Source organism: Leuciscus leuciscus, assembly GCF_965113295.1.
Source record: "Leuciscus leuciscus genome assembly, chromosome: 2".
NCBI classification, from domain to species: Eukaryota; Metazoa; Chordata; class Actinopteri; order Cypriniformes; family Leuciscidae; genus Leuciscus; species Leuciscus leuciscus.
The window spans coordinates 65,198,863-65,222,964 of NC_138726.1; the positions used below are offsets into that span (position 1 = coordinate 65,198,863).

Sequence of the window (24,102 nt, forward strand, 5' to 3'; positions counted from 1 at the left end):
ACTATTAACTAACAAGAAACTCTGATTAACGATGAAAGTGGTAGTTCACTATAACTAATCAATAACTACTATTTTTTTAATGCTTCCCAGAGAACTACTGAAAAAGTTTCATAATTCATGCAAAACTAATCAATAACTAATGCAGGATAAATGTCTAGCACTACATTAACATTTTAACTGATATTGTAAACAAATACACAAGGTTATTTACATTATCAATATGTAATAGCATAGCAGACTTGTGATTTGAGAAAGCTGTCAATAATTAGCCTATGCTATCATATAGCAATAATTAGCTAGCTCATATATATATGTGTGTGTGTGTGTGTGTGTGTGTGTGTGTGTGTGTGTGTGTGTGTGTGTGTGTGTGTGTGTGTGTCACGGAATGGTAAATGGTGAAGCGAGGATTCAGGAAAATAAGGATCTTTATTAAGTAATAAAAATAAACAAACCAAAACTACAAACAAAAACTCCCCGTGGGGGAAAACAAGACAGGCATCTGGCAAAACTGGAAACACGAGGGAACATAGACAACAAAAAAGCACAAGACTGCAAACACAGGGAGACTAAATGAAGCAAACAAAAGAGGGTAACGAGGAAAGCAGGTGGGGCAAATTAATCAATAATCAGGTAACGAGATGGGAGGGAGAGCACATGGCACAAGGAAATACATGACAAGCCTTGTGCTCACAACAAACCAGACTATACCCCAAACACATGACAAACCGGGAGTGCCAGAGCTCTGTCACCAACCCAAGATGTAACCCAAACAGAAGTGACAGAACTCTGACAGTGTGTGTGTGAATATCTTGTGAATGATTAGAAGATTCTACACTTTAGGATTGGCTTTTCATTAGTAACTACTGTAAGAATCACGGAAACTAACTAGTAATGACTCAAGTGTTGCTGCATACTTCTATGGGAATTACTATTTATTTGGATCCGTATTATAAAGTGATGATCATGGTAACTAACTAGTTACTGAAGTCATTTTAAGCTTTTGAGGTTTTTGGTGAAGTTTTAGATTGTAATTCTGATGTAGTAACACTTGAGTCATTACTAGTTAGATCTTGTCACGGTTCATAGATCCAATGTCTCTCTCTAGTCTCGTGCTTTGTTGTTTACATGTGTGTGAGTGTGTGAGTGGGTGTGTCCGGATCATTACTGTTGATCAGTACCCAGCTGCAATCAATCATAATCACCAGCTGCCACTCATCTCATCTCCTATATATGCTCACTGCTTTCTCATCTCCTTGTCAGATCGTTGCATGAAGTCTCTGTGTTGTCTGTTCCTGTTCCCGTGCCTCGTGTCCCGTCTTGAGTTCCTGTGTTCCGGTTTCACGTCGTGTTGGATTACGTTTCATGTCTGGATCACGTCATCACTCATCAGAGCACGCTGCACTTCATTCATCACTCCGTGTCTGACCATCGAAGTCCCTGCGCCACCGCCTGCATCACCCTGGATTATTCATCATCATCATCATCATCATCATCAACATAATTGACTATTAATAAAGCGCTTTTACTTGCATATTGTGTCCTCGTTCCTGACGTAACAGAACGATCTGACCAAGGATGGATACAGCAAGTACATCAGCGCCGACCATGGAAGAATGTTTGAGTAATAGTATGGCTCGTCTGGACATTCAAGAGAAGAATTCAAACGATACTGGTCGCGCTGTTCAGGCGTTAGTGGCGCAGGTGTCCGAGCTCACCCAGCAGATCCAACAGTTACGAGCTCCCACTGCGCCGCCCACACCGTTCGTTCCCCCCACACCATCGGAGAGCCCATCCCAGTCGGAGCCACGCCTACCAGCCCCAGAGTCCTATTCAGGTGATCCAACATTTTGCAGAGCTTTTCTAACCCGGTGTTCCATGCATTTTTCTCTTCAACCCAAGACTTTCCAGACCGAGCGATCCAAGGTCGCCTTCGTACTCACCCTCCTGACTGGGAAAGCGGCGTTATGGGGAACGGCGGTGTGGGAGAATGAAGATCCGTGCTGTGCCTCGTTCCAGGAGCTCTCCGCTGAAATGAAAAGAGTTTTCAACCGGGCGGTCGGCGGAAGAGAAGCTGCTAGAATGCTGGCTGATTTACGTCAAGGAGAGAGATCAGTGTCAGACTTTTCGATCGAGTTCCGGACCCTAGCAGCGGAGAGCAGATGGAACGAGGAGGCGCAGTGGGACATGTTCCTGCATGGGCTGGCTGACCGCGTCCAAAGAGAGATCTATGCTTTGGACCTGCCTCAATCTCTTAATGAACTCATCGCTTTAGCCCTCAGAGTTGATGCTCGACTATCCCGAGTTGGAGGTCACGCCACGAGTAGACGCCCTCTGGCGGGTGCCGAGGGTCCACGATTTGGAGGCGGGGACGCGGTCAGCCCCGTCGACGATCACGAGCCCATGCAGGTGGGTCGAGCTCGGCTTTCCCGGGAGGAGAGGGAAAGGCGGAGGTCCCAGGGCCTTTGCCTATACTGTGGAGGAGCCGGACACTATGCTTACAACTGTCCGGTAAAAAGGCCAAGCCCGATAGTAAGTATGAGGCTACTATCGGGTGGGATCTCCGCCGAGAAGACCTCATCAACATCTACCCTCCTTCCGGTAAGACTGAGATGGTCAACACTCACTCACGACTGTCAAGCACTCTTGGACTCCGGGGCAGAAGGCAATTTCATGGATCACTCATTTGCACGTCAATTCAAGATTCCCCTCAAACCCCTCACACATCAGATTGCTGTACACGCACTTAATGGACAAGAACTTCCCACCATCACTTTTGCCACAGAAGACATCACCCTCATCACATCAGGCAACCACACCGAGATCATCTCTTTCTATATCCTGGACACTCCCCTTGCACCCATTGTCCTTGGTCACCCTTGGCTCACCCGTCACAACCCTAAAGTGGACTGGCAGCTCAAGTCTGTGTCTTCGTGGAGTAATCAGTGTCATAAGTCTTGTCTATTGTCTGCCTGTCCGTCTGTTTCTGTCCCTGTGTTGCAGGAGGAGGCAGTGGATCTGTCTAACGTGCCCGCGGAGTACCTGGACCTGAAGGAGGTGTTCAGTAAGTCTCGGGCTGCTTCTCTCCCTCCGCATCGTCCCTATGACTGTGCCATAGACTTATTACCAGGTACGGCTCCGCCCAAGGGCAAGTTATATTCACTCTCGACACCAGAGAGGGAGGCTATGGAGAAATATATTTCTGATTCTCTAGCAACAGGGTTCATCCGCCCTTCCTCTTCTCCAGCGGGGGCGGGGTTCTTTTTTGTGGGGAAGAAGGACGGATCTCTGCGACCTTGTATTGACTACCGGGGGTTGAACAACATCACAGTAAAGAATACTTATCCTTTACCGTTGATGTCTTCAGCCTTCGAGAGGTTGCAGGGAGCGTCCATCTTCACAAAATTGGATTTACGTAATGCTTATCATTTGGTCCGCATCAGGGAGGGGGATGAGTGGAAGACCGCGTTTAACACCCCCAGGGGACACTTTGAATACTTGGTTATGCCTTTCGGGCTTTCCAACAGTCCAGCGGTCTTCCAGGCACTCGTCAATGACGTGCTGCGAGATATGATAGATCAGTTCATTTATGTCTACCTGGACGACATACTGATTTTTTCTTCTTCTCTCCAGGAACACGTGCAGCACGTCCGACGAGTGCTCCAGAGGTTGCTAGAGAATGGGCTTTTTGTCAAGGCGGAGAAATGCGATTTTCATGCACAGTCTGTTCCATTCCTAGGGTACATCGTGTCGGTTGAGGGAATGCGCATGGATCCTGAGAAGATCAAGGCTGTGGTAGAGTGGCCAAGTCCAGAGTCTCGTAAGGCCCTACTGAGATTTCTGGGGTTCGCCAATTTCTACCGGCGTTTTATTCGCAACTTCAGCCAACTAGCCGCACCTCTGACCGCCTTGACCTCCCCCAGAACGACGTTCAGGTGGTCAGACGCAGCCGAGGCTGCGTTTGCCAAACTGAAGGGTTGCTTCGTTTCAGCCCCCATTCTGACAACCCCTGATCCATCACGTCAGTTCGTGGTGGAGGTCGATGCGTCAGAGGTGGGGGTAGGAGCAGTGTTATCCCAGCGCTCTCTCTCAGACGACAAGATGCATCCTTGCGCGTTTTTGTCTCATCGTCTATCTCCTGCCGAACGTAATTATGACATTGGGAACAGAGAGTTGTTGGCAGTCAAGTTAGCATTGGAAGAGTGGCTGCACTGGTTAGAAGGGTCGGGGGTACCTTTTATCGTTTGGACCGATCACAAGAACTTAGAATACATTCGGACTGCTAAAAGATTGAACTCCAGGCAGGCTCGGTGGGCACTTTTTTTCGGTCGTTTTGATTTTACTCTCTCGTACCGTCCGGGTTCTAAAAACATCAAACCCGATTCTTTATCGCGCATTTTTGATCGTTCCGAACGCCCGTCTACTCCCGAGTGCATTTTACCAGAGACTCTATTCATCTCCACACTCGTATGGGAGGTCGAATCGAAGGTCAAGAAGGCCTTAGAAGGGGTAACGCCTCCGGTCGGTTGCCCACCGAATCGTTTATTTGTGCCTGAGGGTCTGAGGTCCAGCGTCATTCAGTGGGGGCATTCTTCCAATGTGGCTTGTCATCCAGGAGTCAGTCGCACTAGATTTTTAGTCAAGCAACGATTCTGGTGGCCTCTCATGGCTCGTGACATTCACAATTTTGTTTTGGCTTGCTCAGTTTGTGCCACTGGTAAAACTTCCAATCGACCCCCAGATGGGTTACTCCAACCGCTGCCGGTCCCTTCGAGACCCTGGTCCCATATCGCTCTAGATTTTGTTACCGCCCTCCCACCCTCTCAGGGTCACACAGTAGTTTTGACTGTGGTGGACCGGTTCTCGAAGGCGGCCCATTTCATTCCCTTGCCCAAATTACCCTCAGCCAAGGAGACAGCGGTGACTGTCGTTGACCACGTCTTTCGGTTACATGGCCTCCCGATGGACGTGGTTTCTGACAGGGGACCCCAGTTAGTGTCCAAATTTTGGCGAGAATTTTGTAAGCTTCTGGGGGCGACTGTCAGTTTGTCCTCAGGGTTCCACCCCCAGAGCAATGGCCAAACTGAGAGAGCCAACCAGGATTTGGAAAGAACGTTACGATGTTTGGTTTCCAAGAATCCTTCCTCGTGGAGTCAACAACTTTCTATGGTGGAGTACGCCCACAACACGTTGCCAGTGTCATCTACGGGCCTATCTCCGTTTGAGTGTAGCGTAGGGTACCAGCCACCAATTTTTCCTAGTCTGGAATCCGAAGTCGCGGTCCCCTCCGCTCACGCCTTCGTCCAGAGGTGTCACCGCACGTGGACTAGAGCCCGTGAGACTCTACTCCAGGTGGGGTTGCGCACCAAGGCCAAAGCCGATCGCCACCAGTCTAGGCCTCCCGTATACGTCGCTGGTCAAAAAGTGTGGCTTTCTACCAAGAACATTCCTCTCCGTTCCGTGTCTAATAAACTTGCTCCCAAATTCATTGGCCCGTTTACTGTCACCAAGATCATTAGTCCGGTGGCAGTCCGCCTCAACCTACCTCCAGCGTACAGGAGGATTCACCCCGTCTTTCATGTATCCAAAATTAAACCCGTATTTAATTCTCGTATTAATCCGCCAATCCCGGTTCCTCCCCCGCCGCGACTCGTAGATGGGGAACCCACTTATTCGGTCAATCGTGTGCTGGACTCAAGGCGGAGGGGACGCGGATTCCAGTACTTGGTGGACTGGGAAGGTTACGGTCCAGAGGAGAGAAGTTGGGTACCGGCTAGAGACATTCTGGATCACTCCCTTATCGATGATTACAATCGGCAGGTAAGGGGACCTGGGAACGCCAGGAGGCGTTCCTAGGGGGAGGGGTACTGTCACGGTTCATAGATCCAATGTCTCTCTCTAGTCTCGTGCTTTGTTGTTTACATGTGTGTGAGTGTGTGAGTGGGTGTGTCCGGATCATTACTGTTGATCAGTACCCAGCTGCAATCAATCATAATCACCAGCTGCCACTCATCTCATCTCCTATATATGCTCACTGCTTTCTCATCTCCTTGTCAGATCGTTGCATGAAGTCTCTGTGTTGTCTGTTCCTGTTCCCGTGCCTCGTGTCCCGTCTTGAGTTCCTGTGTTCCGGTTTCACGTCGTGTTGGATTACGTTTCATGTCTGGATCACGTCATCACTCATCAGAGCACGCTGCACTTCATTCATCACTCCGTGTCTGACCATCGAAGTCCCTGCGCCACCGCCTGCATCACCCTGGATTATTCATCATCATCATCATCATCTTCATCAACATAATTGACTATTAATAAAGCGCTTTTACTTGCATATTGTGTCCTCGTTCCTGACGTAACAGATCTACCATGAAAAAGGTTTATTTTTGCAGCGGCTGTAATAGGCATTCTGGTTGACCACCTACTGTACATATCGTTTCAAAGCAGCTTTACAGAAAGTGCGTGTCTACATCACGTTTCTGTTGAACTAATATGTTATAATATGCCACACGTTTGTTCAGTTATCCATAAATATTTATTCAGGATTCAATATTTTATTTGCCAGCTGATGATCAATGTCTTTCCTTTCAGTTATTAGGCCTAATATGGTGAATGTCACATCAAATAATGAATATTTGTGAAAATACAGTAAAGTCTTAAGTAGAACATGTAAACGACAGCAAGCGGGTTATTATTTTAGATGCACTAAGTTCAAGCATAAATTTGACAAGTGAGCAATAAATAATATTATTTCCTTTTTATTTCCTTATCTTATTTCTTTTTTCTTTCTAAAGGTTTCCGTGGAAGGTCGGACAAATCATACAAATACTCATTGTCTTGCAGCATTGCATTGTGGATCTCAAAACATTCCTAGACAAACGTCACTGGAAACCAGAATAACAAACACACACACACACACACACACACACACACACACACACACACACACACACACACACACACACACACACACACACACACACACACACACACACAGCCCACGCAATGAGCAATAAATAGACAAGTAAATAAACAGGGTTTGACCAGAAAAAAGTTCAGTTCCTGAAATGTAGTTTTACCAGTCTCTCTTCTTTCTGATTTATTTTACCTCAGTACAGGTTTGTAGGCTTGAGACGCTCATATACAGTTGTAATCGAAATTATTCAACCCCCATTCCAAATCAGGTTTATTGGCAAAATGTACAGACTTTCAGCTGTTTGCAATGAACAAATCAAACAAAAGTAATAGCTCAACACAACAGATCGCAAGTACAAACACGAGTGGCTTACTGCGCTCGAACGGTCAAATACACACACAATGATGTCTGAATCGGCCAAGATAACTGCAATCCAAAAGTGCTTCTCACTCCTCATAGTGTAAGATTGCAGAACAACATATATACGTTTGTATTGAACATTGATGGAGCAATAGATTTAGTTTGTTTAGTTTTTGTTTGTTTAAAACTCATATAAATGTAAGAGGTGGCGAAAGACACACAGTATTTATACAAATAATTCAGCTAAAATAATGTGTTTTTAATAACGTCTGAGTCAATACTTGTTTAAAACAATCACTTTAGCCAAGTTTGTTCTAGTATCTGTTTATAAAAGTAAATATACTGTCATTCAAATGTTAACAGGTTGTCGACAAATAGGCAAAAAAATGCTTTTTTTTGTAAAACACAATTTTTGAAGAAAATGCATATGTTTATGTAGTATGAAGTCTGAGTTTGAGAACATATAAGGGGGTCACTAACTTTAGCTATTCGGCTAATATAGTGATTATGTCTAAGGTGGATGCCCATCTTAATATTTGAATCTAACCATGACATGTCAAAAACTGGAAAGTCAGCCAGATATGTATCATCATATCAGTTATTGTGTCTTTTACCCCAGATACCATACTTTTACTTATTCTTCTGTTATTATTGTTATTATTATTTTGCTGTAATTAGCTTGAACAAAACTGAAAATCATTAACAAAACCCTAAAAATATATTTAAACTATTTATTATCAATCTATAATCAAGCTATCTATATATAGAAATTCTCATTTTCTTCTTAAATCGACAACATTTAAAAAAAATCCATCAAATATTAGATCAGATTAGCGCAGAATCAACTTTGCGTTGCTGTCCACGATCAATAATCTCAATAAAGAAAGCTGAGATTACCCTCAGATAAAGACAGGATTCATCCTTTGAGCGAAATGTCAAACTCCTGAAGGTTTAAAGCTTTTAAATTCTTGTTGGCATGAAATATTCACGTCCTGATTTTTGCTTTTACTTTTTAACGTAGCTCCATGTTTTCTGACGCAAACTAAAACATTCTGGCAGACATTTCTGTTGAGCTCCATGTATTTGGCAATCACCATCTTGTGATTTTTAGATAATCTATTTCCTTCTTACTTAAAAGGTTTCTATGGAATGTTGCCAGACGAATCACTCAGATCATTCAGATGTCTTGCAACATTGCACTGAGTGTGAGGCACATTTATACGAACTGGAAACACGTCATAATCATGGGATCAGCACCAAATTAAACAAAAACTCCCAGAAATAGAGATGCCATAACGTTGCATTTAATTCATAATTAATAAATAATTAAAGAAAAAAGTTGTCAGTCAGTCCAGTGTCGTTTTCTTGATTCCTCTTCTTTTTGATGTGTTTTTGTCTCAGTAAAGGTCAGACTGGAGACGCTCTTATATTATATTATATTTTAAAGCTGAAGTAGTGTTGTAACTATTAGACTAGTCGCTCATCGGCAGGTTATACTCCTTTCTGTGTCGACAATTAAGTTAATAATAGTTCTCAATGGCACCTTTCCCATAGTCAGAATCATTCACTAGGGATGCACCGATTTTAAAAATGTTGTCCGATACCGATAATTCTTTATATTTGAAAGCCGATAATCTGTATATTAGCCAATAAATATAAATCCAAACTTTTATATAATTTCTGAGAGCCTGATTACAAAAACAAAAGTCTCACCATTAAAACCTGTGTCCTAAGCACACAATTATATACTATATCTCATTATAATTTTATGTAGCCGATATGACAGCACATGTTGCTCTTTACTAGAGTTGAGCTGGATACTCGGCTGAAACGAGCATCCGGTACGGATAAAGCACTTTTGCCGAGTACGAGTATTATACGAGTAATACGAGTCATTATCTGTGCTCGGATTGAATACAAATCCTCATTGGGTAGCTGACTGTGTCTGCGTTCTGTGATAGGCTAGTCATAGCGCCCCTCCCCTACACACATACAGATTTATTGTGTTGCTGTGTCCCGCTCTGCTGTATTCATTGTTGCAAAACTTGTTCTGTATATAGTTTGTTTGTTATCGTGATCAAACATTGATCTGAAGCTCAATGCTGATGCTGTCATGTAAATAGTTTTCTAATCAGCAATAAATATAACAATTTCTGATCAACCCATAGCAATTGCATGCTTAAAATAACATACCGGTTAAAGCCCCGCCCATTTCAAGACAACCCGACCCACTTCCGGGTTAGGCCCCGCCCAGTCCGAGTACAGATACAGATACAGTTAATTCATATTGTTAACAGATACAGATAATGCTGTACTCGCTCATCCCTACTCTTTACTGTATTTTCCTTTTTTTAAGTGATTTCAATCATATTTCAAGCAGTTCAACCCCATCATGATGAACAGTCGCATCTGAAGAGTCTCAGCTGAAGGAAATAATACATTATTTATTGGCTGTAATATATCAGCCACATTTTCTTATTGAGCCGATAATGATAACATTAAAACTGATATCGGCCGATACCGATATGGTGGCCGATATATCGTACATCTCTATCATTTACATTTATTTGTAATTGTATTTACGCTCCTTGCCGTAAGTCTGAAGGTGATTCTCATGTATATTCACTCGTTTAACCAAAGCATTATCAGCATTCAGTGTGTTAAACCCAATCTAGTTCACCACTTTATGACTTTTATTGAATTGAAGTTACTTGTCCTCTTTCTCTTTCTGCACTTGATCTCCGGCTTATGAATATTGTTGGCTCTCTTGCTTGTGATGTTTGTAAGTCGCTTTATAGTTCATCTTGTCCCTCAATCCTCTCCACATAAAGTTCCAGTGTCAACATGATGGTAAAGGGCTATTTGCTTAATAATTTTTTTTTAATACCATTAATTATCCGATTTATTACCGAGACTGGTGGTAGTCACTGATAGGATAGAAAATACAATGTATTATGAACTATGTACAATGTACCAGTGGTCGACCGATATATATCGCCAAGGCCGATATTTGGCATTTTTAAAATATGGGCATCGTCCGATACGTTTTTCTGATTGGCCAATGTTTTGGAAGCGGGACTTTTATTTTGACGGGCGGAGCTGAGAACACCAGCACCTGAGAAGAGAACGCCTGATCACACAAGACACCCCTCGCTGCAGCCTGTAGCACGATGACGTAGCTGGATGATCCAGTACGTACTGGATGGAGGTGTGTTTGGGTTATAATTCACATGCGCTGGTCTTAAGTGACATGTGCTCAATATTGTATTGAGATGATGTTCTAACCTGTGTAGTAGTAGTAGCCTAATGATAAATAGTAATAAGTACCTAATGATAATAATAACCTAATTATTGATGAATAAGTAATTATTTACATAAATGTGATGCTTTCCTAGTTTCTCTCTATATACATGCAAAATAGTTAATTTTACAACATTTTAAATCACATGATTTTAAACCTAAATGTGATGGATTTAATGCGTGTATACAGAACATTTTAAAATAAAGCCATTTTATTTTATTCAGGTCATATTTGCTGTTGAGTGGAAGCAAAAATGAGTCAAGTAATTGTCTCTGTAATTTTAATCCTAGAGGTAGGCCTACAATACAATACGGTCTGTACACAACTTAAAATACCAGTACACATTCAAGGGAAAATGCAAAAATAATAACAGCATCAAGAAACTAAATCTTGTCAGAAAAAAAAAAAGTGCTTAATGATATTTTGCCTAGTAAGAGTTCTTTAATGGCTATACTAATTTTTCCACAGTGATCTGTACATAAGGTTCCTCTTGCCACCCGTCCCTTAAAATACGGAATCGTCTTCATTACTTTACGATCTCTGTCAGTCACATCTAATACTCTGTTAGACAGAGCTGGTAAACAAACAAAGAAAGTAAATGGTATGCGAAAAAGTAAAGCGTTGCTTTTATATTATTTGTAACAGAAAAGGCAAACAATCAGGCTAGGCTTAAAATACTACATTTACCGTCAACATTAAGCAAATGCGCATCTACATCATTTAAACAAATCTCCGAATATCTAATAAACATTTAATTTCACAAACCTTGCAGATTTAATGGAATCCAGCTGTGATATCTCGTGAAGTGTGTGTCTGTAGCCTGATAAACATGTGACTGCGAGTGACGGTCGTGTGAAGTGAGTGAGTGTGAACAGAACATCAGCTTCACAAAATTTTTTAAATCCTTCATTTTAAAATATGCTGTGCTATATCCAGTTGCCCACTGTGTCATATTCGTATCGTTTTCACTGTGTGCTGTATGTAATATTAGCGTTACCTTGTCTTTATTTGAAAAAATATGATTACCAGTGCGCACAATATTACCGGATTACTGAGTGCCCTGTTATATTTACTTCCTTTTTATTCACATATTCATATATTTTTAAACAATTACTTTATTTGGGAAAAAATACTGTAATAGGTTTGCAGATTCAAGAAGTTGCCATCTAAAGTATAAGCATGTTTATTTTAAGGATTTGTTTTCTAACTTATTTATAATTGATTAAATATTGATTAAAATAAATATAAAGTATATCGGCTTTATATCCGCCATCGGCCACCCTGCTCTCTAAGATATCGGCCATCAAAAAAACAAGATTGGTCGACCACTAGTATTTACTTCTAAAAGCATTTCTGAAATTATTTGCATGCTAGATGTTTTCATAGTGCGATTATAATGAGATTTAGCGATTAAAATTACCCTCACATATACACAATACTTCAATCAAATTGACTTGAACTGATGTTTGAATGTTATGGCTAGATGCTTAGCAACCGTCGGCCAATCACACTCCTCGTAGGGAGAGTGGGGTAAAGTGAGACATTTTTTTACATTTGTTCCCCTCTAAGCGAGCTAAAATGATATATCAGTCAAATTTACACATTTCCCATTAATTCAGGATGTTTCCTAGCAATGGAAATTATTAGAATGTATTCAGGACGAAGGGCAGTGAAAATATGATTGTTTTTAAAAAAGTGGTCTTTTTTAAAAGTGGTCCCAGCTTAGGGGTAAACTGAGACAGACCAGAGAAATCAAGGGGGTAAAGTGAACCAGCTGGGGGTAAACTGATGCACTTACTTTTTCCACTCTGAAACTTCCATAACAACACATGTTGTAACAGTAAGAATCGTGACAGCTAGCTTGACAACCACACATTCCAGAACTAATGTCGGACTAGTAACAGAATCATGGAGATTGGTAAATTAAGCACATTTTTTTGATGACCCACCGGTGCGCATCCAAGTAAAGGTGCAACGCCCTTGGCGTGCTAAGGGTGAATGGCACACTGGAGGAAATTCCTCCTAAAAAAAAAAAGAACTATGTCCAAATTATTGTGATACATTTGGAAATCTCAATGTAGTCAGACCTCCCCTGGCCAGCCCAGGGAGGGTGGCCCGTCCTGAGCCAGATTCGTATTTGTCCGCCACCGCTGGAGCTCCGTCTGGAGCAAAGTCGGTCCTAAAACGGACCTTTGGGTCTTTGTGGAGGAGGGACAATGCTCTGCTCAGACAAGGAACATGGACCAGAGAACCGTGGTGGTCAGACCGGGTGGGGAAACAGCCTGACCCAGCCCAGGGAAAGTGCACTTTGTGCGGGCGAGACTTCCAGTAAATAGGGTCTGGTTTGGACACCCAGTCCCTTGGTGCCAGGGCGTGCACACCGGTGAACGTGCACCGTCCTGGGTGAGCTAGGGGTGAAAGACACACTGGAGGATATTCCTCCTTGTAAAAATGTCCTAAAATATCTTGTATTTGAAGAAGAGCTCCATGCTCGCAGACCTCCCGGGCCAGCCCCAGGGAGGGTGGGTCATCTCCGGTCAAAGTCAGATCCGTACACCTGCTGGCGCTCCTGCTGGAGCAACCACGGACGCTCGGGGTGTTGTAGAGGAGGGAGACGACACTCTTATCGGACTAGGTAATGGAAAACAGGTGCCTCCGGGTTGCCTGGGGCCCAGAGGAGCGCACCCTCTCCTTCGGGCCGTCAAGTCGGGGTGCCCGGTCGATTGGAGCTTCGGACGCGCCTGGGGATGGAGCAGCTTGCTCCTCCCCGATTTGCGTGTTGACCTCGGGAGACTCAGATGGCCCGTCTGAAACAGATGTCCGCAAAGGTGGCCGCGGGCGCGTCGGGAGGCTTGGATTAGTTGGGGCCCCCCTGGCATGTCTTAAGAGCCAAACTTTGCCCTGCGCCTCCCCCCGCTTTGAAAGCACCCTTCCCGGTTACGGCCTCGATCCAGATGCCTCCTGCCCCTGCCCCCGGTGGATGGTTCCTCATGCGCCCTATGAGTGGCCGTGTTGTCTCGAGCCTAGGCCCGAGTGGAGCGAGACCTGTGTGTAGGGAGCCTGCGCATCGCGGTTCACCGTCCGGAGCTTCTCGGTAGATCCCAAAGGTAAAACGTATGCATGTCGAACAGTCGGTCTGGGTAAACGGCGAAGCGACTCCAGGGGCTTGAGACACCCCTGGAGAAAAAGCGGTGGAGGAAGGTCCTCCTCCGAAAAAACAAAACAGACAGTGTCCGTGAGGTTGCAGATGGACGAGATTCCCATGCTGACTTTACTCCCTAGCAGGCTCCCAGGGAGAGTGCGGAGCTCCTGTCGGAGTGACCTCGGTCCTAAAACGGACCTTGGGGGTTTTGTCGAGGAGGGGACAAACGCTCCATTCGGACAAGGTGAGACGGAGAAGGTGCTCCACCTCTTTACCTAAGCTACTGCACCCCAGGCTACTGATTTTACTTCCCCCTTCTTTTTTTTTCTTTATGAATCTTAGGAGGCTTGACTTGTCAATATTTCTCTCCCTTGCAGCTGCTCTTATAGACTTCTTTCCTTCCTTGACCTCAGCGGCTGCACTCTCCATCTCCTCGAGGGGTGTTTTGCCCCAGGTTTTCTTCCTGGTGTATTGCCTTGGCATGATGGCTTTTTTACTATGTTTATGACATTAAAAATAAAACATATGTCATGTAATATTACATTAAAATATGTTTAAGACTAAACTTAACTTGTGCCTCATGTCTCACTTTACCCCACCACCACATTTTAGAAAAAAACGATCTCTCTTAGCAATTCAGGCTTATCTTCAGCTAGCATCATCACACGTTTTATTTGTTGTTTTATCATGTCTTGAGGTACTTTTGTTTACTGTATATTTTATAATTTTAAAGGTTTCTAAACATCTAGCCGAAGGACTGCAGTTGAAAATTAGCCAGTAGGCTAATACTGGCACATTTACAGTAATGTTGATCAATGTGCGTTGTCCTTATAAATAAATAAAATACAAATACAAATACATGGTTTTATATGTTGGTAGTTCATCAACATGTGTGATATAAGTTTTTTTACCTGAATCAATTTGCTTTGGCACAACAGTTGATTAAGTTGACAGCAAGAAAATTTACTTTTACATGCAAAAAAAATATTTTTGTGAAAAAAACATGCTTACGACAGCACCATGTAGGTCCTCTCCTTCATGGCCAAGGGGAAATTGAAGGGGCTTGAAAACATAATGGTCATATGACCACAATTGTGTTCCATTGCCTAGATATAGGGGGTGTCTCACATTACCCGATGTCTCACATTACCCCGTTCTCCCCTATTAATGTGTTTGGACCGTCAGAAATGGCACGCATTATACAATCAATAGCCTGCATTTCAACTTTTATGAGGAAATGTCGATTGCTGGACAGACGTTTCATTCTTACCTTTATAATCTGAAAAGTCCATTCAGGATAAACTTGATGGTACAGCTGGCAGTGTAAAATATGTGAAGCGTGAGGCAAGATAGCCCAGAATTCTGTTTACACTGGGGTTTAGACAATATCGACTGTGAAAAGCCCTTGTGTTATTAATTTGGCTGAGTTTTTGAATTGCTTGATAGCCTGACTTACATTAGAATAGTATAAAGAATATCATGAGGAATCTGTTGACCTTGGGGATTCCTTTATGCTAATAAGGACGTTTTTACTCCTGTTTGTCATTACAAACATTCTTATGTTAACATTGACTACGTTTACAAGCAGCCAATAACCCGTTCAAAACCGGAATATTAGCAATAACCCGGTCGCGCACGGCCATGTAAACACCGGCAAAAACCCGAATATTCTCATATTCGGGTTTTTAAAAACTATACCTGGGTTAGCCCTTTTCTAACCCGAATATTTGGTCATGTAAACGCGTATCGGCATATCCCCATCAAAAGGAACATTGATTTGTGTTCTGCGCATGTTCTATTCGCAAGGAATCTTGGTCTTTTGAGTAGAGGAACTTCTTGTATGCGCCGTCTGGTCTAGACGCAATCCTTTAACTGATTTGAATAATAGAAATGTTGTCACGGTTCATCGATCCGTGTGTTCATCTTGTGTATCTGTTGGTTGTTATGCTGGTCTGACTGCTTTAGAGATGCGCGGATGAGCTCCAACACCGAATCCGCAGCCAAAAACAAATCATCCACCCGCCCCAATAATTTTCTCTGAATTAAGTATCCGCACCCGATGGTCAAATTACAATTATTCTCTGTTGTTACGCGTGATTATAAATGGATGATCGTCACCTTCAACAGCGGACTCAGCGACGGTTGATGCGCGCATCTGTAATGGTAACATAATACACTGATTAATGAGCGCTGCTTTTAAATGAACATTTCTTTAAAACAAAATTTATTTGACATTTTCCTTTTGGGGAAACGAGAGGCGATTAACCTCTCCCGACCGGCAATCGGATGGTCGGATGAATTTCTGGCATGTTAGAAATTTTGGTCGCTCCTCTATATCGCACAGTTGAAGCAGAGCTACGAACCGATTGCCCTTAACTCAGTGTTGTTGCCTCACTGCGCCTGCGCCAAAACAGAAGTTTAACCATTTCATCTGCAGAAAAAAAAAGAAAAAGAAAAGAAAAGAGGGAGATCTTTAAGTTCTGTAGTTCAAACTAGCTACAAATTACTGTTGCTTACCTTTAGTTCGTGTTGCAAAATGGATTAACCAATACCCATGTCTTCCAAGCCACCTGTGAAGTATCTACACCGTGCCTCTTTTATTAATTTGTTAAACAATGTTTTTTAAATAAAGCTGTTTTTAATTTTCATTGATGACTAATTATTGCAGTGTTCGGACATATTATAGACTGTTAGTAATTAATTATATGCCTATAATTCATTGTAATCGACCTAAATGTTTTAGACAATTTTCAATGAGGAGGAGTAAGCTTCTATGTAATATTTTATTATCCTCACAACGTGTTGGTTTTGCGGTGATGCGCTATGAAATTATTGCGTGGCAAATTAATTATAATAGCCTATAAATTTTATAATAAAAGTAGCCTAGGCCTTCCCTAATAATAATAATACAATAATACTACTAATAATTTAATACATAAATTGGAAATGCTAAATCATCTTGATATTGATAGCTGATGCTTGTTTTGACAATATCTCTGGTAACATGATATCGTCTATAGGCGTAACCCGGCACGAGGATTTATCGCGCTGATTCGCGCATATTTCACACGTATAGTGTGAGCAGTGAAGTCGCAGCTCGACGTTCGGACCGTACAGTGTGAGCACATAAATCCTGAGCTTTGGCTTTACATCGCATGCGATCTACTCGTTCAGTGTGAGTAGGTACCTTGCAGAAATCGCACAGTGTATGCCCGCCTTTAGTGAGATGTTGTAACCCCTGCCATACTCGTCTCAGATCATTATCTGAGACATAGTTCTCAATTTTCTCTTTGTTGGCCGTTAGCGGTCCTAATTCCCCTCTTCAGATCAGTCCTAGCAGTGGAATAAAGCGCTATGTCCCCTAACCTGAAGGCCCGGTCCCGTGCTTTGAGAAGTTTGTGTACTTCAGAAGTCATCCATGGCTTCTGGTTAGGAAATACCCTCATGCGTTTATTTACAGTTTAAAACTAGTTTAAAACTAGATTAAAGACGCATCTCTTCAGCCAGGCATTCATATAATACTTTTAATCTTACAGTTAAATCCGACCTCTAGTTCATAAACGCCAGAGGAGAACTGGCCTCCGACTGAGCCTGGGTTCTCCCAAGGTTTTTTTTCTCCATTAGGTCACCTGATGGAGTTTTAGGACACCATTAGGTCACTTGATGGAGTTTTTCGGTTCCTTGCCACTGTTGCCTTTGGCTTGCTCAGTTGGGGATATTTGGGGATATTTAATTTAATTAATCAATCAACAACACTATTGATCAGCATTACCAAACGTGGACGTTTTCTACTAGAAACAAACATTGATGTATTATTTTAATTTAATACTGTGAAGCTGCTTTGATACAATCTGTATTGTGAAAAGCGCTATACAAATAAACTTGACTTGACAGTCTAATAATTTACTTTAATTTACTTAAACTAGTAAGAAATCAATTCTTGATATCAACAATTGACTTTGAATGGCAGCCTATGGTTACATTTAACTAATAAAAATACAATTACAGAAATCAAAAATTATAGCTAGTTTATACTAGTTGAAATGTAATTCCTGATATCAAAAATATCCATTGTTACTTGTATAAATCCAATTCTTGATATCAATTATCAACATTTTAACTAGTGAAAATATAATTGTTGATATGAAGAATTCATATCCTGGGAATGAATTAAAGTCGAAACAGCTCGCCATAGAGTTTGTTGTGTTCAGAATGACATGAAATTCTGGTTGTTTCAGTCATTTTGTTTATGATGCCCAGTTTTTCTTTGTAACCATTTACAAAGTCGTAAAGTGTAAGATGGCGAGGGATTTGAAATATGTTTAGATTGTATAATCATGTATTCCAGGCTATATCTTTATAGTTTTGTATTCCATAAGTTTGTGTCATCAGGGGCTGTAACAAAATTGCCCAGTAAATGTTTACTAATACATACTGCAAATGCTTCGAAATTGAATTGTCACATTTAAAGGGTTAGTTCACCCAAAAATGAAAATTCTGTCAGTAATTACTCACCCTCATGTTGTTCCAACCGCGTAAGACCTTCGTTCATCTTCGGAACACAAATTAAGATATTTTTGATGAAATCTGAGAGCTGATCACTCCTCCATAGGCTGCTAGGTGGCCCAAACTTGCTGGCCCAGAAAAGTTATTAAAGAGATCGTTAATATAGTCCAAGTGACTCCAGTGGCTCAATCTTAAGTTTATAAAGCGACAAGAATACTTTTTGTGCGCAAAAACAAACAAAAATAACGACTTTATTCCACTATTCATTTCCTTCTCTCTGGGCCTCGTAGTGTTTTTGCGCTGCGCGTCTGTGTTATACGTCATTACGCATCACACACATGACCAGCGTCGGCCAATAGTGAGCCTACGTGGTGACGTGTAACACAGACGCGCTGCGCAAAAACACTACGCGAACCAACTCGAGGTCCAGAGAGAAGGCAATGAATAGTGGAATAAAGTCGTTATTTTTGTTTGTTTTTGCACACAAAAAGTATTCTCGTCGCTTGATATACTTAAGATTGAGCCACTGTAGTCACTTGGACTATATTAACGATCTCTTTAATAACTTTTCTGGCCAGCAAGTTTGGGCCACCTAGCAGCCTATGGAGGAGTGATCAGCTCTCAGATTTCATCAAAAATATCTTAATTTGTGTTCCGAAGATGAACGAAGGTCTTACGCGGTTGGAACAACATGAGGGTGAGTAATTACTGACAGAATTTTCATTTTTGGGTGAACTAACCCTTTAAGATTTTCTCAGCTTAGGTCACATGACACATGTTGATAAAATCGGCATTCCCACTGACAGAACACTAATGACCAAATACTCCAAAATCACACTACCAGCTTTTCAATTATTAAATTCACTTCAATTCACATTTATTTGTATAGCGCTTTTCACAATACACATCATTTCAAACCAGCTTTACAGAAAATGCATGAGTCCACATTACAATTTACAGTGATCTGTTATCAGAGGTAAATGTCTAAGTTATGTATTTCAAAAAATTTACATATACAAAATCACAGTTAGCAAAAAAAATATTAATTAAAAAATTTAATAATTTAACTCACGACTTGAATTCTTATGTAATATTAATTGAGAGACAAATTCATTTCTTATGTAATATTAATTGAGAGACAAATACATTTATTTAATGGTATCACGCATTGGGCCGTCTCTCAATTTACATAAGTGTTTTGTATTTTAGGCCTAAGACTTTGAACAATTTGCTTTCCATCACTTAAGTATATTTTTATTGTGTACTGAACGTGTAGTGTTTGGGCTCAAATTAGTGATGTCTGATTTACTGTATGTGCATTGCTTTGCTGTTGTTTTTGGGCTCTACTACTGTTGACACCCAGCAGATGGTGCTATTTAATTGTTGGTGTGATATAAAACATTTTTGTGAAACAAATGGCCAAATAGAAATCCTGAAATAACTCTGACTTTCAACAAACCCGCTCCTCACTCCAATCAAACCATGTGTGAGAGAAATGTTTTGATGCAGACTGAACATCTCAACCTTACTTGTAGTTGCTGTTACTGGTACTGTATTTGAGGTCTCAGTGTTTAATGTTGAACTGGCTGATTTTCATGAATTGTAGTGACCTGTAGTTTCTCTGGCATTGTATAAATGAGATTAAGCCTAGATGAAGTGAGCTCTTTATTAGGCCACTGATATGAAAGTTGTCATATTTGTTAATAATTTGTTATTTCTGTTGAAGTAAATGATCAGGAAAGTACTGGGATCACCTTTAAGCTGGGATAAAGTATTTTCTGTGTTATATTGAATCAAAAATAAAAATATTTTAACATTAAAAAATAAAAATATTTTAGGCAGAGAGGTACTGACTAGAGATAGTCGGGCTCACCGCCACACACAGCTTGGGCTCTGGAACCATACTCCTTGAGAGAGGCTGGACTCTCTACCACTCTGGAATTGCTCATGGTGAGAGGCGGCGGGTTGGTGTGGGTTTGCTTATAGCCCCCCAGCTCAGCCGCCAAGAGTTGGAGTTTCATACCATTGAACGAGAGGGTTGCTTCCCTGTGCCTTCGGGTCGGGGATAGGTCTCTCACTGTCGTGTGTGCATACGGACCGAACGGCAGTACAGAGTACCCGGCCCTCTTGGGGTCCCTGGGAGGGGTGCTGGAAAGTGCTTCGACTGGGGACTCCGTCGTTCTATTGGGGGACTTCAACGCCCATGTGGGCAGCGACAGTGATACCTGGAGGGGCGCGACTGGGAGGAACGGGCCCCCTGATCTGAACCCGAGCGGTGTTCTGTTATTGGACTTATGTGCTAGCCACAGCTTGTCTATAACGAACACCATGTTCAAGCATAAGGGTGTCCATCAGTGCACGTGGCACCAGGATACCCTAGGCCGGAGGTTGTTGATCGACTTTGTGGTCGTTTCATCCGACTTCCGGCCATATGTCTTGGACACTCAGGTAAAGAGAGGGGCGGAGCTGTCAACTGATCACCACCTGGTGGTGAGTTGGATCCGATGGCGGGGGAGGAAGCTGGACAGACTCGGCAGACCCAAACGTTCTGTGAGGGTCTGTTGGGAACGTTTGGCCAAGTCCCCTGTCAGAGAGAACTTCAACTCCCACCTCCGGCAGAGCTTCGACCAGATCCTGAGGGAGTCTGGAGATATTGAGTCCGAGTGGACCATGTGCTCCACCTCCATTGTCGACCCGGCCGTTCTGAGCTGTGGCCGTAAGGTCTCCGATGCCTGTCGATGCGGCAATCCCCGAACCCGGTGGTGGACACCGGAAGTAAGGGATGCTGTCAAGCTGAAGAAGGATTCCTATCGGGCCTGGCCGGCTTGTGGGACTCATGAGGCAGCTGACAGGTACTGGCAAGCCCAGCGGACTGCAGCCCGGGTAGTCGTGGAGGCAAAAAATCGGGCCTGGGAGGAGTTCGGTGAGGCCATGGAGAAGGACTATCGTTTGGCTTCTAAGAGATTCTGGCAAACCGTCCGGCGCCGTAGGAGGGGGAAGCAGTGCCCTACCAACACCATTTACAGTGGAGGTGGGCAGCTGTTGATCTCAACTGGGGATGTCGTCGGACGGTGGAAGGAATACTTCGAGGATCTCCTCAATCCCACCAACTCGCCTTCCATTGAGGAAGCAGAGGCCGAGGGCTCGGAGGTGGACTCGTCCATCACCCGGGCTGAAGTCACCGAGGTAGTTAAAAAGCTCCTCGGTGGCAAGGCACCGGGGCTGGATGAGATCCGCCCCGAGTACCTCAAGTCTCTGGATGTTGTGGGGCTGTCTTGGCTGACAAGACAGGGGGTGGTGGTCCCTATTTTCAAGAAGGGGGACCGGAGGGTGTGTTCCAACTACAGGGGGATCACACTCCTCAGCCTCCGCAGTAAAGTCTATGCCAGGGTACTGGAGAGGATAATATGGCCGATAGTAGAACCTCGGATTCAGGAGGAACAGTGTGGTTTTTGTCCCGGCCGTGGAACACTGGACCAGCTCTATACCCTCTCCAGGGTGTTGGAGGGTTCATGGGAGTTTGCCCAACCAATCCACATGTGTTTTGTGGATTTGGAGAAGGCATTCGACCGTGTCCCTCGTGGCGTCCTGTGGAGGGTGCTCTGGGATAATCCAGCGAGACCTGGTCAAGATAGCGGCACATAGAGTTTCACACAAAATAATAACAATAAGACAACACCACAATTTACAACAATCAAAAGTTAGGTTAAAGCAAATCAATTAAAACAATTACAAGTATCCTGTAAAACATTTTGCAAAAGACTTTTAAAAGTGCTTAAGGTTTATATATATATATTCATGGGTTTCATCAGGTCCCTTTCCACAGGTGTATAAAATCAAGAACCTAGATTATGAATGCAGACTGCATTGTGCTTGATTAATACACCTGTGGAAAGGGACCTGATGAAACCCATGAATATATATATATATATATATATATATATATATATATATATATATATATATATATATATATATATATATATATATATATATTAGGGCTGGGGGAATTAACGCGTTAATCTTTGCGATTAATTTGAGATGTTTGAGGCGTAAAAATAAATAATGCAATTAACGCGGCACTTTTTTTTTTTTTTTTTCTCGTTTGAATGATTTCCTGTTGCGGCTGCTATTGAAAAGGCTGAAAATATGCCGTCCCACCGCTCCGTGTTCGGCGATCAGGCTTCATTCTCGCGCAGCTTTCATGAGCAGGTCTCTTCCGCTCCGTGTGTGCGCTGCGCTCTCCGTTTTGTGTCTGTGTGTGTGTCGGCGCGCTGCTGCGCTCTCTGCTCAATGTTCCGCTCTGTGTTTGCGCTACGCGTTCTGCTCTGTCCTTAACGGCCCAAACGCTCCAATCATGTACCGATCACGCACTGGAAAAGCAAAGTCCGCTCATGAAATTTCTCAGTAGTAGACTTCTGTTCGCAATAGCCTTACAGAGCTGGTATAGTCATGCTGGGCAACAATGGTAAAATTACCTGCTCTGATCACATGCTCTGGTAATAATAGCTTTGTAGGACTATATATTATTTTGATAATTAGTTAAAAAAAAAATTTATATATATATATATATACATACACAGTGGGGAGAACAAGTATTTGATACACTGCCGATTTAGCAGTTTTTCCCACTTACAAAGCATGTAGAAGTCTGTAATTTTTTATCATAGGTACTCTTCAACTGTGAGTGACGGAATCTAAAACAAAAATCCAGAAAATCACATTGTATGATTTTTAAGTAATTAATTTGCATTTTATTGCATGACATAAGTATTTGATATATCAGAAAAGCAGAACTTAATATTTGGTACAGAAACCTTTGTTTGCAATTACAGAGATCATATACGTTTCCTGTAGTTCTTGACCAGGTTTGCACACACTGCAGCAGGGCTTCTGGACCACTCCTCCATACAGACCTTCTCCAGATCCTTCAGGTTTCAGGGCTGTCGCTGGGCAATACGGACTTTCAGCTCTCTCCAAAGATTTCCTATTGTCATGCTGGAAGACCCAGCCACGACCCATCTTCAATGCTCTTACTGAGGGAAGGAGGTTGTTGGCCAAGATCTCGCGATACGAGTATATCTCGATATGTTTGCATTTATTTTAAATAATAAAAAAACTGAATTTTCTTTTGCCCCCATTAAAAAACAACAAAAACAATTTAGATAGAACAGCTATTGTTACAAAGTAAATACATTTAAGCCTTTTTATTAAATGAACAGATCGGCATGGGTGACTTGCATTTGTGTGATGGTATCGCTGATGTGGAGACGTGTGTGTGGATCATATACTGCAACATTAGTAACTTCAGTTCAGAAATGAACTGTGAGACAGTGGGAAACATGCAACGTTGCAGCCATCAAAATCAAAAATACAATAAAGCTGGTCAGTGAAAACACTGGAAATCTTTTCTCTGTACTTTTGACAGGTAAATAAAGGTTCAAGAGACAAACATTTCATTGCGTTATCACATTTCTTTCTTTCTTTCTTTCTTTCTTTCTTTCTTTCCTTCTTTCTTTCTTTCTTTCTTTCTTTCTTTCTTTGTTTATGTGGAACAATAAATGGTGTGTTTGGACATTCATCCCCATGACTTTCATTGAATGGAACAAAATATCTTGTGTGTGTGTGTGTGTGTGTGTGTGTGTGTGTGTGTGTGTGTGTGTGTGTGTGTGTGTGTGTGCGTGTGTGTGTGTGTGTGTGTGCGTGTGTGTGGAAATTTGACACATTCAACAATGACTAAAACTGAGAATAATGTTTTTTTTATTATTATTATCATTGTTTATCGCCATTATAATACATGTTACCAGAGTTTATTTAACAAGTGATAAATATAACCATGTAGCCTACATAATAACTGTTATTACCACATCCAGTGTGAACAATACA

General features: G+C 42.3%; 1 protein-coding gene and 1 long non-coding RNA gene across 5 annotated transcripts in view; one reads left to right on the top strand and one right to left on the bottom strand.

The window, feature by feature from the left end:
- Positions 1-22,032, top strand: part of LOC309492606 (uncharacterized protein) — a 200,485-nt gene extending 178,453 nt beyond the window's left edge. The window contains exon 2 of one of the 4 annotated variants that reach the window (XM_082161609.1): positions 18,913-22,032. In XM_082161609.1, the coding sequence (XP_082017735.1) occupies positions 20,545-21,861 (1,317 nt within the window). In that variant the 5' untranslated portion in view covers positions 18,913-20,544 and the 3' untranslated portion in view covers positions 21,862-22,032. Of the gene's footprint in view, positions 1-18,187 lie in introns of all 4 variants that reach the window. The other 3 variants (XM_082161610.1, XM_082161611.1, XM_082161612.1) reach the window with 3 other exon arrangements.
- LOC309492643 overlaps positions 1-23,187 on the bottom strand; it is a 119,186-nt gene extending 95,999 nt beyond the window's left edge. Inside the window, exon 1 of the long non-coding RNA XR_014203631.1 lies at positions 23,119-23,187. This is a non-coding gene — a long non-coding RNA (uncharacterized lncRNA). The remainder of the gene's footprint in view (positions 1-23,118) is intronic.
- Between the last annotated feature and the right edge of the window lie 915 nt (positions 23,188-24,102).